At 40.8% G+C, this 19,916-nt stretch overlaps 1 protein-coding gene across 2 annotated transcripts; it reads right to left on the bottom strand.

Moving 5' to 3' along the window:
- Positions 1-1,135: 1,135 nt before the first annotated feature.
- Positions 1,136-18,932, bottom strand: LOC132383578 (E3 ubiquitin-protein ligase TRIM63-like). 2 transcript variants are annotated; one of them, XM_059954722.1, is made up of 9 exons: positions 18,704-18,932; positions 16,664-16,830; positions 10,459-10,627; positions 7,053-7,148; positions 5,196-5,429; positions 4,396-4,418; positions 3,938-4,062; positions 3,771-3,827; positions 1,136-2,134 (listed from the first exon to the last, which is right to left on the bottom strand). In XM_059954722.1, exons 1-9 carry the CDS (start codon positions 18,860-18,862, stop codon positions 2,124-2,126), a joined length of 1,041 nt encoding a protein of 346 aa, XP_059810705.1. In that variant the 5' UTR covers positions 18,863-18,932; the 3' UTR covers positions 1,136-2,123. The 2 variants fall into 2 exon arrangements, with proteins under 2 accessions (XP_059810705.1, XP_059810706.1); XM_059954723.1 differs by having other exon boundaries at positions 10,459-10,624.
- Positions 18,933-19,916: the final 984 nt, after the last annotated feature.

The raw sequence follows: 19,916 nt of genomic DNA, 5'->3' as shown, positions 1-19,916 counted from the left end.
AGTGAAATAATTCAAGTACAGAAAGAGAAATAGAGGAGAGGGAGCTTGGGTATTAACCAAGACTCAGCTTAAAAATTAAAAAGGCAGAGTGTAAAAGTAAGAAAAAGCCATGAAGCCTAATGTTTTACAATTTAATGCATTAGTAAACAAAACATTCTGAATTCCCGTTGCTTACATTTTAGGTTGGAGGCTTTGAATGGCAACACAGGGACATTATTTTACCATTAGATACATGTACACTTAAATTCCAGCCAAAACTTTCAGTGGTAAGTCTGCTTAGTACCTAAATATAGCGATTACTTCAAAGTCACAGAGAAGTTAAGGATAAGAACTTTCCTACAGAGCAGTCAGTGCAGTGGTGTAGCAATTCATGTCTTGTACGGCAGTCCTTCTCAGAGAAATATTTCTAGGTTATTTATACAACAATAGTGCCATTAATTTTGCCTGGTGTTTGACAGCAAATTCAGCCCCTTGTTTTCAGGAATGTGGATCTCAATATAAGGACTGGTCACCAGAATAGTGTAATGGTTGATGTGGCACTATGTGCATGGGGCATTGGAGTTCAGAGTTCAATCCCACAATCCTCTGTAAAGTGAAAGTGAGAAAGTCTGCAGATGCTGGAAATCCAAAGCAACACACACAAACTCAGCAGGTCAGGTAGCATCTATAGAAATGAATAAACAGTCAACATTTTGGGCTGAAAGCCTTCATCAGGACTGGAAAGGAAGGGGGAAGATGCCAGAATGAAAAGGTGGGGGCTAGGTGAAGGTGGAAGGTGATGGGTGAAGCCAGGTGGGTGGGAAAGGTAAAGGGCTGGAGAAGGAGGAATCTGATAGGAGCGGAGAGTAAATCACAAGAGGAACAGAAGGGGGAGGGGTACCCAGGTAAGGCGATAAGCAGGTGAGAAGGGGTAAAAGGCCAGAGTAGAGAATTGATAAAGAGGGGAGTGGTGGGAGGGAAGCATTTTTTTCTGAAAGGAGAAATCAGTATTCATGCTATGGGGATTCCTCTGTAAGGAGTCTGTACACTCCTCCCTGTGAAATGTGTGGGTCTTCCCCAATTGTTTCAATTTCCTCTCAGTCCAAAGACGTAGCAGTTAGTAGGTTAATTGGTCAATGTAAATTGTCCTGTGATTAGGCTAGGGTTAAATCGGGGGGTGGGGAGTGTTAGCAGGTAGTTCAGCTTGAAAAGCCAGAAGGATTTATTCCATGCTGTATCTCTAAACAACAAATATGATCGGTTCACAGAACCGTCACTGCAGACAGATTGCTGTGCCAGTGGTTACTACATCTGTCATATTGCCTCAACACAGATCAGTTTTTAAGGAAGAAGGAGAGAACTGGAAACGGTCTTGTACACAAGAAAACCACAAAAAAATTAGGCTAAACCACAGGACGTCATATAAATAAGTTTATTTACATTCAATAAATTCAAACATACAGGCATGAAGCAACAAGCAAAATGGAACTTCAAACGGAGTTTGTAGGAATCACCTGCGTCAGAAACATAAGAAATAGGAGCAGGAGTAGGCTATCTGGCCCATTGAGCTTGCTCTCACACTTACACATAATATCCGATCAGTTGTGTAATTATATTAATTCCCATCTTTTTAATTTCAAGTTATCAATATTCAGTGACTTTAAATTGAAAACTGCTATCCCGTATTTCAATATTTATTTTGTGCTTTCGTTCCTTATACCTGTCCTGTGTTAAGCCTCACCTGAGTGTTTCCCAGGGAGGCTTTTAATTTTAACAGTTTAAACAGCATGGGTTGGCATCAATTTTTAAATAACAATGATCAAGCTAAAAAGCAAATGGAGTAGTGTGCTGTAAACTACTAAACCCTAAAATGCTTTAAAAATTACAATGAATCTCTGTATCATGTACAAAAAAATACAAAAGGTACAAAACCATCCATTTTGCCCCATTATAAAAACATTTTTTGTTTCTTTTATAAATGTTTTATGAACAAAAAGGAGTTTGTTGATCAAATTTGTCTTCTGCCTGAGCTGCCTGTGATTTAGAGCCAGGCCAATCGGAAATATTCACACAAGATATTCCACCTTCGAGGTGCTTGAAGTCTTAAGGCAAAGTATCAAAGGTTTGTCACTGCAAAGGCAATATCACTGCTGATCTGTGGGAGCAAACATAAGATAAATATATAACTATTGTGATATCTCATCTGCATTCCCACCAATACTCAGCGCTCCTCCTATAAACACCTTGATCTTTCCTTGGTTGTGGTAGTCAACTTCAGTTGGATGTTTTCCTGAAGGTGTCAGCCAATAATCACAGATTTTCCTGATGTCTCAGAGACACTGTCAAACCCACCCTCCCTATCCAACAATATGTTGTATTTGTTCAATCCCTGGACACGTATGCCATTTGAGGTAACCTTCTATTGGCCAAGGTGTCAATAAATAATGAGCTTCAAACCCACAGCAGCCACAAGTTTCAGTGTTGAAGAGATGCCCATAGTAATGGCATCAATCAAACAATGGTTTCAAATTTTCCACACCATAGATTATAATGAGATGCATTTGTAATCTATGGTTTCTTAAGGCTGTCATAGCTGCAGGATAAGCTCCCACTAACTATTAGATGCTCCTGGCCTTCGTGTGTGGCTTAGCTACTAAGCCTGACAGAACTGTTTCTACTGACATGAGAAGGGACAAAGGAGGGTTATTGGCACCTGAAAACCAGTCGCTTCAGGCAGATGAGGCTCATCAGCCATGATGGGCAGCTCAACTAGGAGAAGGAAAACTCTGATCTCAAATCTCTCCTGCCTCACGGCTACACCCTCTCATGAAAGAGGCTTAGGGAGTAAATACTGAGGAAAACTCTGGAGGTGGAGTCCCTAAGGCAGTCCTACATACAGTTTGGCAACTCCTGCAATACCGCTGGTGCCAAACTTTAACAGTCTCTGCTATGCCTTTAGAGAGGGAGAGCCTTTGCACTGGCAATGCTTGCTCACCATATCATACTGCCCTGTGTATCACATAGACAGCCAGGATGTACTATGACCAACAGAGGGCCTCATTATAAACAGGACAAATGTTACAGTATGGTTAATTTCTATCACTCCTCCATAACATTTGCAAGCTTTTCTTATTTTTATATGAGATTTGTGACATTATTTGACGAGGTCATTTGTCTATTTCATAATTTTAACTAAATAATTGGCCTGTTAAAAACGAGATTCCAATGGGCTTGGCAGGCTGAACATAGTTTCAGGAATGAAGACCAAGAGTTCTTCTGTCGAGTCAACACTGCAAGTGACCCACGTGTGCCAAGGATGGTTCAAGCTGTATTGAGTAACTGGTGCCAGGAGGCCAGGTAGACTCACATTTAAGCCAAAAGCAGCATTTCAAGGGGAGAAGAAGTGAAGGAAGAGTTACTATCCATGCCATGCTAATGAGTATTAACCATTATCCCTTCCCTCACTCTGACTGGCCACGGTGGTTAAACCAAGCAATTTGTAAGCTGGATGAATTTACAGTGATAGGGAGGAAATGAGACTGTGGTGGATGACTGGGTAGAATAGTATGAGATAGTGGCAGTTTTGGATGAATTTCACTTTATGGAAAATGTAAAGTGAAAGTCAACTATGAGGACCCACTGAATGAGAACACCTTGCTTGCTTAGTTATATTGATAATGATCTCAATGCACTGGATTTATCTTTTAGGTTCTTTCTAGGTTTAATTGCCAAATGTACTGGGGTAAACTTAGAGCCAGTTCTACCCAAATTCAATCATCAATTTTTCTCACCATCAGCTTGATCATCATCTTCATCCTCGGTCTCCACATCTTCAGTTTCATCTTCTTCTGGAGGGAAAATATTGAGATCTATCAGTCAACTTTCCAAGCTTGGTGTTTCTAGATTATGCTTTTAAACTATTTATTCTTGCCAATGACGATGTCTGAAGTCAGCGTACCTGTTGCAAATGCAATATTTTTCAGTGCTTCCTCTACCAGTTCCAGATTCACAGAAAAATGGTCCATGTTCTCAAACCCATCTTCGTGCTTTGGAATATGGGAGGTTCTGGAGGCGTCAGTGATTCTGAAATTTGATTTAAATTCAGTAAGTTTGAACACAAGTGATTTGAGAAATAAAGGAATATAAAGGGTTAGTAGAACAAAAATAGATCTGAAAATCCAATTTAGTCTTCAGGAGAAGAGCAGGGCAACGCTAACAATGCCCAGATGATTCTGTTATTCATTAGGTGCACAGCTTCAACAAAATGGATATTGGAGTGGGGAGATAATTGGGGCTGAGTTCCAGGTAATAAGTAATTGATCTAACAGATATTTTTTAATACAAGTCAAGCTTTCAAAAAGCTAAGAGATACTGAAGTATAATCATTTCAAAGTAACAAAACTCATGGATACTTACTTTTCTAAGAGTTTCTTTGCATTCTGCAAAAAGATAAAGAAATTATGATTAGAATTTTGGATAATCCCATTGTTCTATCATGCAATAGAAAATTATGCCAATCAGTGCATTCTCTTTTGTTTCTTCTATTGTCTGAAAAGTGAAATCTGTAAGTTTAACTAAAGTTTAACTGCAAGAGTAAGCAACTAGTCTTATTGAAATTAAACCAATCCAGCTTCTCAATCAGAACTTAAACAAAATAATATCCACGTGAGGATATATCCCAATTTTGATCCAATCAGTAATTTATTGCCTTTGGTAATGGATTAGAATTGGGACCTCTCTCCAGCATTAGGAGTGACATCAGCAAGTTGGAATTTGAGTGTAATGGTGTACACCCAGGGAAAGGTTTTTATGCCATTTGAGAGCTGAGAATTTCTAAGGGTTTGTGCGGACTGCAACAGATTTATTTTAAACACGAGAACGTCTGCAGCTGCTGGAAATCCAAAGCAACACACACATAATGCTGGAGAAACTCAGCTGGTTAGGTAGCATCTATGGAAACAAATAAACATCATGTTTCAAGCTGAGACCCTTCTTCAGGATGGGAATTGAGGAGTAGAGGGAGGAGATCAGCTGGAGGCCAACACTATGCTGCTTTTCATCTCCACTGTTTTTACGTTCAATGTTCAATGTCATGATGTATTATACAAAACTATTGCCAATGAACACTACAGAAGTCATTTATCAATCTGTGTTATTGAAGGCGGGATTACATTGATCAATATATTCAGGGAAAGATATACACAAGTGTCTCTTACAACAAGAAAGGTTGTAATTCCAGGTTCTTCCATGAATTGAATGGCATTCTCCACCAACTTGGAGGAGCCCTCCAGATGTTCTTTGTATTGCTTGATCAGGTCTTTGATGAATGTCATTTTCTCTTCCTGTTCTTTGGTAATTGTTTGTATCATGTGCTTCTTCCTTTCTTCCAAGATGCGATATAAATTATCAAACTGCTCCATGAGCAGGTTTTTCTGGTGTCTGCTGTTCTCCTGGAGAAATAAACAAAGAAAAAATAACTTTACTACTTGTGAACACGAGGATGTGTTTACCATCACTACTCAATAGAAGGGAAGCCCTTTCCAACAGAGGCTGTGTTCCTTTGATATTAGAAGTAACCATAGCTTTTGCCCTCTTGACAGCCATGATCAGACTGAAAATTAATGGGCATTACCCATACAGTTCCTCCAAGAGGACCAGACTATAGACACAAAATGCTGGAGGAACTCTGCACCTCAGGCAGCATCAATGGAAAAGAATAAACAGTTGATGATTTGGGCTGAGACCCTTCTTCAGGACGGGAAAGGAATGGAGAAGTTGGCAGAATAAAAATGTAGGGGTAGGGGAAGGAGGATAGCTGGAAGGTGATAGGTGAAACCTGGAAGGTAAAGGGCTGGAGAAGAAGGAGTCTGATACCCAATCTAATCCAAAGCTCCATACTAATGGCATCTGAACTGGGCCACTTGACCAGTTCTGCCCGTTGAATCAGTTGATAATGAGAGAGGGTGCACTCAGATTTTCACCAGAAATGGGCATCATGCTTTCCTGACATTTAAATCCCACTCCCCATTCCCATTCTGGCATGACCTCCTCTACTTTTGCAATGAGCCCACTCTCAGGTTAGAGGAGCAACTCCTCATATTCCATTTGGGCTCCAACCCGATGGAATGAACATCGATTTCTGCCCCCTCCCCCTTCTCTCCTTTTCCATTCCTAATTCTGACCCCCCTCGCACCACTTCTTTTCATCTGTCTAACACCTCCCTTTGTTGCCCCTCCTCATTCCCTTTCTCCCATGTACCACTCCCCCCTCCTATCAGACTCCTTCATCTTCAGACATTTACCTTTTCTACCTATCACCATCCAGTTTCTCACTTCTTGCCCACCTCCCTTCACCTCTCACCTAGCTTCACCTGCCACCTCCTAGTTTGTACCCCTTCCCCTCCCCCACCACTTTCTTATTCTGACTTTTTCATCCTTCCTTTCCAGTCCTGATGAAGAGTCTTGACTCGAAACATCAACTCTTTCTATTGATGCTGCCTGATCTACAGAGTTCCTCCAGACACAGCTGCCTCATCACCTGTTCTTCCCAGTGAGAGACGGCGAGAATTAACTCACTACAAACTTACAATAGCAGTTTTTCTCCATGGGTGAACACTTGTGAAATGGTTAACCATAACCTCATAACAAATGATGTACTGACGATTTCACCTTCTAATAACTAGAAGCATATTATCTAAGGAGGTATTAAGACAACAACCAAAAGTGAAGAGATAATTTTAAAGGCGAGTATTAAAGAAGCTGTTTTGGCAGGAGGAGAGTTTTAAATTTAGCAAGGGAATTAAAGCTAAGTGTTTATGTAAGCAAATCTTATCATCTCAGCATACTATAGGAGTTCTGAAAGGAAGTTGATTAACATGCTGAATTCGCATTCCCAATCCCTTGAATTTTTTTTATAAACAGGATTAATTTACATGGTCTATTTTGGAAGAGTTGTGAAGAACTATGCAGAATGCTACTGGTATTGAGATTAGCTGTCGCCATGGAAGTAGGGAAGACGACAGGCATCTATTTAAGGGATGCAGTGCTGAAAGTTTTCTATTGGCTTCTCCATACCTCAATTCTTTTGCACGTCTCCTCCAACTGGTCTGTGATGGCATTAACCCTGTCATTGCCAGCCACAAGCATCGCAACCCCATCAGCTAGCTCAGTCTGTGCAAACATGAAAAAAAAAATCACCTCAGAATGACTGATAAATGAATGAACTCACTTACAAGGACTCGTCATCTCATTTATTGCTTGTTTATTTATTATTATTCTTTCTTTCTTTTTGTATTTGTACAGCTTGTTGTCTTCTGCGCTGTTGTTGAATGCCCAAGTTGGGCGCACTTTCATTGATTCTGGTATGGTTTTTATTCAATAAATGTATTGAGTATGCCCACAAGAAAATTAATCTCATGATTGTATATGGTGACATATATGTTTGTTGAAAGTAAATTTACTTTGAACTTTGATTGTTTAAAAAGAAATCAAGACTGCCTCATCTTGTGGAATTAAAAGTCACTTACACTTTATAATATTTTATTCAATTGGAAAAACGGAGCTTAAGGATAGATTTCAATGTAACGTTTTGCTTAATTGTCCCTCATGTGAATTAGTTGCAATTTTATTTTATAACTACTTACATGGTGTCACACAGGATTGAATCTATCACCGTAAGACCTTAAGATATAGGAGCAGAATCAGGCCATTTGGCCCATCGATTCTTCTCCGCCAATTCATCACGGCTGATCCAATTTTCCTCCCAGTCCAATTTCCTGCCTTATCCCCTATCCCTTCATGCCGCAACCAATCAAGAATCTATCAACTTAAATATATGTAAAGACTTCGTTTCCACCACCAACTGTGACAAAGAATTCCACAGATTCACCACCCTCTGGCTAAAGAAATTGACTCAGATGATTTGGAGCATTGGGAAGAATACATTCTTAAAATGTATGCTTGTGTTGTTACCATTAACAAAGAACAGAATGATTTTATCATATCATCTTGATCGACAGAGAGCATGGCATTTGAAAAGCATCCTGATGCTCCTCTTTACACATGGGTGCATCAAGCTGTGTACCAAGCAGGGGTATTAAAATATCACTACATCTCACTGGGTTCTATCTATTCCCACAGCTGCAAAAGATGAGTCTGGCCGCTTTGGCAGAGAATTTTCTTTTCAGTTGTCCTATGTGTTGCAAAAAACATTAATGTCTTTGAGGCCGAATTACATATTTTAAATGAAGGACCATTTTTTCAGGAAAAAAGTCTTATTAGCCTGGAATACTGAGTTGTTGTGCATCGTCCATTTGGAAAGTGGGCGATGAGCTCTGAGGTCACCAGGGGATGCTGTAAAAAGTAACTCACACCTCCACGTTACATCGAACTGTGCCAGGGAAGTGCTCAGTAACAGCTCCATTCCTGTACTGAATGGACTGATGAGTAGATCTTCCCTGGGATTTACAGGCACAAGGAGATTTAGAGGCACAGTGATATAAGTACACATTAAAAAAACTTAACTTAATTACTTCCTGCTCTGCCTCCTTGTGATACCGTTCAGGACAGGAAAAACTTAAGTCAGTACCTTTGGCCCTGAATCCTATCCACCTGCTCTTTACCTACAGTACTGAGCAGAAGTACTAGACACAGGGAAATGGCTAGGGTGCTTAAGAATTTTGCACAGTACTGTAGTTATTTATGTATTGCACTGTACTGCTGCCGCAAAAAAATTCATGACGTATGTGAGTGATGATAAACCTGATTCTGATGTGGGTTTCTATTGTGGGTTGAGTGGGAAGGGGGCAGGAAGCACCAGAGGGATATTCTGTAATGATCAATAAACTAATTGCTAGGAATCAAATGACCTCGCCTGGTGTCTGAGGGCTGTGTGTGTCTGCACCCACGTCACCCATGCCCTGGCACCCCTTCTCTGCCACCCCTCCCGCGGCGCCCCACCCTCATTTCCAACATCATTGCTCCCACCAGATTTACTAACTCGCTCTCTATTTCACGTTGACAAATACAGTACTATGCTAAAGTCTTAGCTATATATACATGTGCCTAAGATTTTTGCATATTACTGTATGAGAATATTTAGGCTTCCGTTTTTCTTCAGTGGAACCAAAAACGTCAGGATGATTACAACTGAAGGCCTGAACTCTCACCTATGTTGAGCAGTAGTGACTGAAACAAAGCAAGAAGACATAAGCACATCTAAAGAAGTGTAATGTGGCTTTGATCTGAGAGTAGTCAGGCAGGAAAGCTGAAAAGTGGGGCACTGTAGCTCCAAAGAATTTCCTCCTCCTCCTCCCTGCTGTCCCCACTCCAGCTGTCGCACTGCGACACTTCTGCACTAAAATTAGCCTCAACGTCAAGGCGGCTCATGCATAATGCTATGTTAACTCCACATTGCCCAGGCACTTCTAAGTTGGTTAGAGTACACTATTTGATAAACAGATATTTTAGTTCTTCTCTTAGCTTCCTCTACTTCGTTAATGTATCCCCCTTCAATTTCTTAATTTTGTATAACATAAGCACTTGAAATGAGCACAATATGCCTCGATGTGGTCAATAATGTCTCTGCTTTTGAAGTCTATTCCTCTAGGAATAATCAGAATCAAGTTCATTACTGCCAGTGAATGTCATGAAATTTGTTAACTTTGCAGCAGCAGTACAATGCAATGGGGATGAAAAATATAGGAAAAAACCTGAATTACAGTTATTATATATGTATATTAAATGATAAAGTTAAAATAAGCAAAAACATCAATTTAAAAAAAGGTATTGAGGTTGTGTTGGATTCAATGTCCATTTAGAAATCAGATGGTAGAGGGGAAGAAGCTCTTTCTTGAATCACTGAATGTGTGCCTTCAGGCTCCTGTACCTCCTCCCTGATGGTAACAATGAGAAGGGGGCATGTCCTGGCTGGTGGGGACCTTAATGATGAATGCCATTTCCAGAGGTACCGCTCCTTTAAGTCGTCTTTGATACTACAGATGCTAGTACCCATGATGGAGTTATTTTACAACTTTCTGATGATCTTTGACATAGTCTTTGATGATTATGTACTTTTTATGGTCTTGCATAGCTACATTTCCTCCAAGAGGACCATGACCTTGTCAAAGAGTTTGGAGGCTTGCACGCCTTAATGACCCAGAGTGCTATGTTGGCTGGAGTCAAGGCCTTGTGATTTAGCTCTTGGTAGGGTTACACATGCCAAATAGGTCAAAGGGTAAAGGGTAAGAGTGATCCACCCATTCTCCAGGTTTGGGGGTTCAGCTCAGGGCTAACAACCCTCACTGGTCAAAAATCAATCATTATGGAAACAGCAATGAAGAATCCTTCTATATAGACAGAGACAGAGGACCTTCGTTGCTGCCCTAAACACTGGCGGTGTAACGGGCAGTAAGTAAGTAGGCAAATAATAGCTACATTTGCTGTTTTTAAAGAAATAAACTCCAGAGTTGCCGGTATTTACCTTCTGTTGTTCAAATACATTCTGTAGAGGAGCCACCTCGCAGTCTTTGTGAGCACCGAACACCTTGCACATTGAGCAAGTGGGAACTTGGCACGTCATACAATAAATGTTGATCTTTTCATCCTCATGTTCTTCACACATGGGCTGGTTGCCCTTCTTCAAAGGTCTGCTGGATATCAAAGAAATGGATTTCCATCAGCGTGTTACTTTTTAAAGAAACACAGGAACCACAGGAAACTTATTAAATTCAGACCAACTTGTTTGGGTCCCTGGCTTTGCTTCGCCATTAACCCTTTCCTGTCTCTCTCCACCTCACTCTCTAATCATCGTTTTTCATTCCGTTCCCCCAATATCATTATCTGACTTCATCCAAATCTGTCCAAAGCAAAACCAAATGAGGCATAGATTATGGACATTGTTCACGTGGATGCACCCAAAAATATCCTGCTCCTTTCAGATATTCTTGGCTCTATCGTGCTTTTCCATTTGAGTTTCAAATTTCCTTCATTCATAGCTATTTGTGTTTGATCTTGAGAATGAGTGCAGGACTCCTTCTTCCTTCTAAACTGCTGTAAAACAGATTGTTGTGTATATATTGTTTGATTAAGTATTCTTGTTTGTTTAAATAATTATGGGTTATATGTAGAAATACATTAATTGCATATGTCAACACACTACCACGTGATATGTGCGAGCCTCGCTTAAAAAATGTGAACTAGACTCACAGTTCAGAGTTCCACGTCTTCCTTTGAATTAATTTAATATTTAAAAGTTACAAAACATAACACGGGTCACTGACATTGATTCTTTAACACCTGAGCACTGTGGGAACCTTTGTTTATCAGATGCAGTTAATGTGAAACATCACATGGGGACAGGTAAACAGGGTTTACATGTGGGGACATCACATGTAAACATATGAACTAACTGGAAGATGGGTTGAAAAGGGCTAACCTTTTATGATGTAGTCAGAGGTGTAGGTGCATATTGTGAGAGGGGAGGAAGGTAGGGAGAAAGTTTTCAGGGAGTCAGTGAAGGCTACAAATAAGGAACAAAGGGCGGAGAAGAAGGAAGGACCTTCAAGGAGATAATCCCAATTTAATACTTGATTTCAAGTATTAAGAACTGTGGTTAATCCCAAATTGAGTTGATATAGGTGCTTCAAAGTTGATCGTTAAGTTTGTGTAGATATATGATAAAGGAAGAGGGATAGGCCACTTGGCCCCTCACACCTGCTCTATCATTCAATAAGATCTTGATTGATATGCTTGTAAATTTAGCTCCACAGTCTTTCTTAATCCCAGTGACATTTCAACCTCTTGTTTATAGGGAACCTATCTATCTCTGTCTTGAGGCTGTGCTTCATCCACCCTCTGAAGAGGAGAGTGCCAACTCCCAACTATCCAAGACAGAGTAATTTGCCCCATCTCTATCCTAAATGAGTAACCTCTTATTTTTAAGTAGTGAACCCAAATTCCACTTTCTCCATCAAGAGTAAACATCCCTTCCATGTCCAACCATGTTCACTTTGTTAAGACTCTCAGGATTTTATATGTTTTAACTGAATCTCCACACAGTCTTCTAATTCCAGTTGTTAGTGTTTTCAAAGACACTGCAGTGGATGATTCTACTTAGTTCAATTGCCAGTCTCATAAATCTTTTGTGTGTCAGGCCTGCTCATGGAGGCTCCACCCAGCCGACAGGAGTCACCTGTCACTCATTTTCAACTCATCACCTGCAGCCTATTTAAACCCAGCTCCCATCCACCATCCTCATTCACCCATTAAACCAGCTGCTACTAGCCTTCAGGTATCTTGTGTGTTAAGTATTTGCTCTCTCATGTTTTGTGGTCCCATGTGGCTTGTTATTTTACAGTTTATTATTATTAAAATTATTGCCCGCTGCTAAATTGTCTCTGCTGCTCTGTGTTTGGGTCATGCCTCCTCTTTGTTTCCTGAAATTCTGTAGTATTTCAAAAGCATTTACATCCTTTATTAATTAAGCAGGTTATTACTGTACACTATACTCCACACCTGAGCACACAGGTGACCTATATAACTGGAACATAACTTGCCTCCTTTTGTATTCATTTGTAATTTATTGATGGGGAAAATGAATACAAAAGGAAGCAAATTAACTTCCAGCCCTGAGGCAAGTAGTAACGTCATTTGATTCCAAACAATTGGTTTATTGATCATTACAGGATGTCTCTCTGGTGCGTCCCACTCCCTCCTCTCTCCTTTCCCCTTTTTCCATCTGTGATTCCCCCCTCCCTGCCCCCTTCCCACTCTCAATCCACAATAGAGACCCACATCAGAATCAGGTTTATCATCATTCATATATGTCATGAAATGCCTTTTTTCTTTGCTGCAGCAGTACAGAGCAATACATAAAATTACTACAGTACTTTGCAAAAGTCTTAAACTATATGTGCCTAAGACTTTTGCACAGTACTGTATAAAGCCAAATGTTTTGCATAAGTTATTACTGTGAATAAATTATACTACATATAGCAATAGTAAATATGGTCATTATTTCTTGAAGCCAACAGCTCAGCAAGTTTTGTTTGACTTGGTAAGTTGCAGGTTGGAAATTCTAGTACATCTAGTAATAGCTGGGCTAAATAAAGGTGAGTTGACATGCCAGGCCTGCTCGCACTGACACCTCCAAGCCTGCACACACAGGCACCCCCCAGCTACTAGGATCCATGGGCTGCTCTTTCCAGACACATCACCTGCAGCTCACTTGACCCCAGTTCTCCTCCAGTCCTTGTTCATTCATCAAACCAGCTCCTAGCTTTCACCCTCCCTGCCTAAAGTTTACCCTGTTACCTGTTGTGTTTAGTTTCTGTTCTTCCTCATTCACTGGCCCCTTATGGCTTGTTATTTTGCAGTCTATTATTAAAGTTTTCACTCACTGTCAAATCGTCTCCACTCTCTGTTTTTGGGTCAAGCCTCCTCTACATTTCCTGACTTGACATTTACATATGAAACTCTTATCAGATAAACTTGAGAGCAGAGGTGCAATGGAGGTGAATATAACTTTGCACATTGTCGGTGAGTGAAAGCTCTGCTGAAGATGCAATTTTCTGATATTTTAACCTAAGGTATGCACCACGTGGCATAGCATACAGCCTCACAAACACCACCAGGTTCAAGAACAGTTACTACCCCTCAACCATCAGGCTCTTGAACAATGGGGTAACTACACTCATTCTATTTCTGGTGTTCCTACAACTGATGGTCTCACTCTATGGACCCTTTATCTTGTTTTTTTTCATGCTTGTTATTTAGTGCTATTTGCTTATATTTGCATTTGCACAGTTTGTTTTTCATTGATTCTGTTTACAGTTGCTCTTCTATAGATTAGCTAAGTATGCCCACAGGAAAAAGAATCTCAGCGTTGTATGTGGTGACATGAACGTATCATGATAATAAATTTTACTTTGAACTTTGATGAAGCATTACATATTGGACACCATAGTGGTTGGGACAAAGCTGTTACAGCTCCAGGCATTGGTATACAGAGTCCAATCCTTGTGTCATCTGTAAGGGGTCTCAGTACGTCCTTCCCATTGAATGTGTGGGTTTTCTCCCACAGTCCAAAGACATACTGGTTAGTCAATTAATTGGTCATTGTAAAATATCCTGTGATTAGATTAGGGTTAAATTATGGTTGTTTGGGGATGCTGGACTCAAAATGCCGGAAAAGCCTGTTCTGCTCTGTCTCTCTAGATAACTAAAATAAAATGAAGACAGCAGATGGCTGGAGGAGATTCATCAGGGCAGATGGTGAATTTCCTGGTCTCTAACAGTTGAGATACTGAATTTGGCCTCGGTAGGTTTACACAGGGAAGAAATTATCCTTCAATGTTCCTGTTTCTGACTGCAGCCCAGTAATGTGCCCTTTTGATAGAGGTAAAATTCGTACAGATTCTTTCATAACTCTGGAACGCTATGAAGTGTTTTACAACCATTGGAAGTCAACAGATCCCGAGAGGAGTCAACTAGATTGAAGAGTAATCACCATGGTAACATCCTCAAAAGGCAACTGATTTCAACAATAAATACAAGATATCGTGCCGATGCTGGAAATCCAGAGCAATGAAGGGTCTCAGCCTGTTTATTCCCCTCCATAGATGCTGTCTGACCTGCTGCACTCCTCCAGCATTTTAGATAATCATTCCCACAAACATCATTGATATTGCTTTTGTTATTGATCTGTCCAGACGCTGTACTCACTCTTTTTTATGGTGTGCATTACAGGATAAGTATTCACCAGGATATCAGAGAGAAACTTCCTGTACTTTGTACAAACCTTAAGAACCTGAGTGCAATACTAGATCTGTTGGGCATCTGATATAATCACCAGTAAAATGACCCTGATTTGATCTGATCACCAATAAAATCACCCTGATCTGACTGCAACCTAAAATTCTGACCAACCTTTCATCCACTCATTTGTCAAGAATCCGTCCACTTTTGCTTTAAAAATATTCAAAGTATCTGTTTTCATTTCCATTGAGAAAGTTCCAAAGACACATGACCAGTATTATTTGCCACAGGCAACTGTGGAGGCCAGGTATTTATATGCATATTTAACACAAATGTTGACAGATTCTTGATCAGTCTGGGCTTGAGGGGATATGGAGAGAAGGCAGGAGTTGGGGCTAAGAGGTACATTGAATCAGTCATGATGAAATGGGTGAGCAGACTCAGTGGGCCAAATGGCCTAATTCTGCTCCTCTATCTATATGGTCTAACATCCAAGGGAAAAGTTATTGTCTCATCTGAGACCTCCGCTGGTCAGGTTCAACCATGGATATCGCATCCTAGTTGTCCACGTGGTACACAAGCCAGAGCAGTACGATATGGAGAGCAAGCTGTTTCCCAAGTCGCAGGCTCCCCCTCTCCGTGCAGCTGATGACTCCACATGAATGCCAGGGATCATACAGTTTGACACCAGCAGCATCACAGGAGTTGCCAGTCAGTGTTGAACTCAACATAGGACTGCCTTGGAGACTCCAGCTCTGGATTCTTCCTTGGGGTTTACTCCTGAAGCATTCCCTAAGAGTAGGTATAGCCACAAGGCAGCAGAGGGTTGAGACCAGAGTCTTCCTTTTCCTAGATGAGTTGCCAACCCATCTACCCAAAGTGACTGGTTTTAAGGCACCAGTAACCCACCTTTAGCCCTTCAGCTGTCCGTGGAAATGGTTCCACCAGGCTTAGTAGCTGAGCCACATGAAGGCCAGGAGCTGGACTTGGTTGTCAGAGGCTATTTGAGGTGCATGCCATTGGGAGCATTTAATAGGTAATGGGAGCTTGCCCCCATTACCACCCCCAGCTATGACAACCAAACGGAATCATCTCTATCTTACCACATCTTGTCTCATCTCTGTCTTAAGTAAACACTTCCTTATTTTTAAGCGATGACCCAAAGTTCTAGGTTCTCCCACAGGAGGCGATATCCTCTTCACAACTGTCCTGTCAAATTTGAAATAATGTCCTGGGATTTTGACAGCCCTTTAAGAAGGTGATGGGCAGATTGGCAAACCCTCCAGCAGTGGAACATCTGTGCACTAGAGTGGCAGCCAAGATCAGACATCCAACTGCCTTCCAATTCAGAGGTGAGTTAGCTTAATTGTAAAAATTGTAAATCCCTATCTTGTCTATGGCATTTTCAGCACCAGTACTCTTTATGGTAACACAAAAAGAAAAAATTGCATTTACATGGCATCCTATCACATCCTCTGGAATTCCACAATCCTCCAGTCTCTGTGATTCTGTAAAACTTTATGTATCTAATACTTTGTGCATCTGATGCTTTTTGTGACAGCAGTACAGTGCAATACATAAAATTACTACAGTGTAAAATAGTCATGGGCCCACGACCTATATTCAGTATATGTGCCGAAGACTTTTGCACAGTGCTGTATTACTAAGTAGTGGTGTGAAATGTAATGGTATTCTGTGATACAGACAACTCTGCTCTCTTTCCTTGCTTGACTGGAAGACTACAGTAACTACCAAGCCCCTCTATTTAACTCAAATGGATGCAGTATCCCACAAATACCTCGGCAAAACATCCTGACACTGATTGTAGGAGATGAGTCATAGCAAGAATTCCCAGCATAGGTGATCTCAAACTTCCGGCCCTCCCCTCCCCTCCCCTTCAGGCGCATGCAGTAGCAGTTACCAATGCTAACCTGATGCCCTCTTCCTTGTATATATCAATGATGTTCTCCACCAGAAGATTCCTCTGTAGTCCATATACCCCATGCCGGTCCAGAATAACTTCATGTCGACAGGACGGGCACCTGAATCTGCCTCCAGATATCATCGTGCTTCGACCCTGCCAGTACGGATTTGCAGCCTAAACCGAAGCATAGGTCCATATAATTATCAGCAAAGTGCCCAACTTAAAGATGCTACATCAGAAGTGCCACAGTACTAAATCATTTTCTCCCATTTCAAAAAACATTATTTCAAAGTTTATAAAGCTTTCAACAAAAAGACAATTTGGTTAAATGTTCTATTTCATTTGAGAGTAATGGATTTTACTAATACTTTATTAAGATTTGTCTCTCCAAATATTCGTTCGATATGTGCTATGTCTTACGACGTGGGCAATCATGCTCTGCAGATGTAGCTATGCTTTAAAAGTGTGCTTCATTGCCAGTAAAACAATTTGGAACATCCCAATTGGAAAACAAATTGCTGATGCTGGATTCAGAAACAAGACAGAAATTCTGGAAGAGCTCAGCCTGTTAGGCAGCAACTGTTGAAGGTGAAACCAATTAGCAGTTCTGCTGAGAAGGAAAACAAGTTAGGCTGTGTAGCAGAGAAAGTGAGGGATGGTGGTTCCCTTTCTTACACCCACTTGGTTTTGGAACATCCTGAAGTTGTGAGATGTCTTAAGCAACACACACAAAATGCTGAAGGAACTCATCAAGCCAGGCAGCATCCATGAAAAAATAAAACAGTCGACATTTCAGGCTGAGACCCTTCATCAGGTCCTGCTGAATTCCTTCAGCATTCTGTACGTGTTGCTTTGGATTTCCAGCATCTGCAGATTTTTTTCATGTTTGTGGGATGTTTCCCTTTCTTCCTTTCCTTCTTTCATTTCTTTCCTAATCTTTCCTTCTTGAAATCTTTTTGTCTTTATCTTCCTTTATCATACTTTCTTTCTCTCCTTTTTTCCTTATTTTCCCTAAGGTTGTCCTGGGATCACAGGATTGCAACTTGATATTAAGTTAGTTGAATTGGTGGGGCTTTGGGGAAAGTACTCCAACAGGATACCCTGCCTTTGTGCAAAGGAAATAGTGAGTGGACCAGGGATCATGTGTAGGTCCTGGGATGGGGTCTTACTGTAGAAGTTCACCCATTAGAAGATACTGGAAATGGCACATGTGTGGCACCAGCTGAAAAGTGGATGCAGCACTTGAACAGCCTTCTGAACATAAACACGTGCAAGTCTACACATACAAAATGCAGGGGGAACTCAGCAGGTCATAGGCTGCACCTAGGGACATTAATAAACAGTCGACATTTTGGGCTGAGACACTTCTTCAGGATTGAAAAGGAAGAGAGAAGACGCCAGAATAAAAAAGTGGGGGGGAGGGGAAGGAGGAGAGCCGGAAGGCGATAGGTGAACCCAAGTGGGTGGAAAAGGTAAAGGGCTGGAGAAGAAGGATTCTGATAGGAAAGGAGAAAGTGACCCAGGAGAGCTGATAGGTGGGTGAGAAGAGGCAAGAGACCAGAGTGAGGAATAGAACAAAAGGAGAGAGGGTGGGAAAAAATTCACCAGAAGGAGAAATCGATATTCCTGCAATCAGGCTGGATACTGTCAAGTGTGTTAGTGAGTATGATGTAGAGGGATGTCAAAAACAAAAAATGAGGCATTTATATGACACCTTCAATGTTGAAAAACATCTCTAGACACTTCATAACAGGCTTATCCAGGAATATTTGACTTGAAGGAAAAATAAAAATCACTTTCACTCTTTTTCAGTTTCGACAAATTGGAAAAGAAATTGAAGGAATAAAGTTGGTATACAGGATATCAATAGTCCAGCCTCATCATACTCACAAACACCGGCTAACAACATGAACGACTACAATACAGCAAAAGTTTTGAACTCTCAAATGAAAATTTGAAGGGATAATTAATTTCTCAAAAGTTACTGTCTCTGTTAAGAAATTACGATTAACAAACAATCTTGCTCAACATTTAATTAAACACTGACCTGGAACACATCATTGGCACATTTTCTGCACAGATTGTGTTGGCAGGGTAGAATCACCACCGGCTTTTCAAACATTTCCAGACAGATTGGGCAGATTAGTTGCTTCTCCAGTGTCTCCATTGTGCTGGATGCTCGAATTATACTTGGCTGGAAATCCATCTCTAAAAATAAAGCAGGCGACTCCAAACCTGTTGAGTTGCTTTTACTTTTCCCCTCTCTGTCACTCTCGTTCCCTTCACTCAAATCCCTTTTCGATGTCTGACCCTCTTCAGAATTGACTCAGTAGAGTTTTGATAAGGTCTCTCCTCTCCCAGCTTCTGTCTGTGGCCGCTCTGCTCCTGCCCTTTTTAAAGAGAGTTTCAGCATCACATGACAGCTGGAGCAAGGCTGTGGGGGAAGGGGAACAGAGTCCTCAACATAACTCTTCCCATATTAGAAACCTGCAACATGAAACTGAGAACAAGGAGGTCCAAGGATGCAATCACATGTGACGCTCAGCAAAGCAACTTTCAACGAAAGAGAAAATAATATTCAAATTTCCTCAACCTTTAAGCATACTAAACTGAATTGGGAACACGTTGTGCTAGTCAATGAACAAAAATAATTTTGCTCCAATAGGAAGGATAGCACAAGAACAAAATAGGTGAAGGAATATAGTGTGTGTTTATTTTAAACAGCTGAGGACAATAATGAGCATCGAGGAGGAGAGAACTGGTTCAGAAGATACATGCTTGTAAACTGAAGAAGACTTTTAGCATCTCATCACTTTTCAGCAGGATTTTCATTCTCCCTGGCAGTTTTTTTTTTCTGTACTAAACTTCTCAAAACTATGCAATTGAAAAAAAACTCATTTTCACTCTCTCTAGGTTTCAATATATTCCAAAAGGAATTGGAGGAATATTTTGGCATATTTGACACCAACATGGCAATGGGTGTAACTTTAAGCAATGCCAATGTAGAAATGCCATCTCACAATAGTTAATCTGTCATTACAAACTGCCAAGTCTCTAAAAATCACACGAGCTGATATCCCAGGTATTGGGCACGGTAAGTTGGCGGATATGCTATTTTATGAAGTAATTGTTTACTACTCATTGCATGTCTGGATCTTAGTGTTTTCTATTCCTTTGCAGTCCAGTTGATCACATTCTAATTCATGGATCCATCTCCCTTAGCACCAGTGAGACAAATTGAAGCCTGAAGGATTACAAGG

This window comes from Hypanus sabinus, chromosome 30, assembly GCF_030144855.1.
Source record: "Hypanus sabinus isolate sHypSab1 chromosome 30, sHypSab1.hap1, whole genome shotgun sequence".
Lineage (NCBI taxonomy): Eukaryota > Metazoa > Chordata > Chondrichthyes > Myliobatiformes > Dasyatidae > Hypanus > Hypanus sabinus.
Note: the sequence above shows the minus strand (reverse complement) of the source record. Positions and strands in the feature narration are given on the sequence as shown.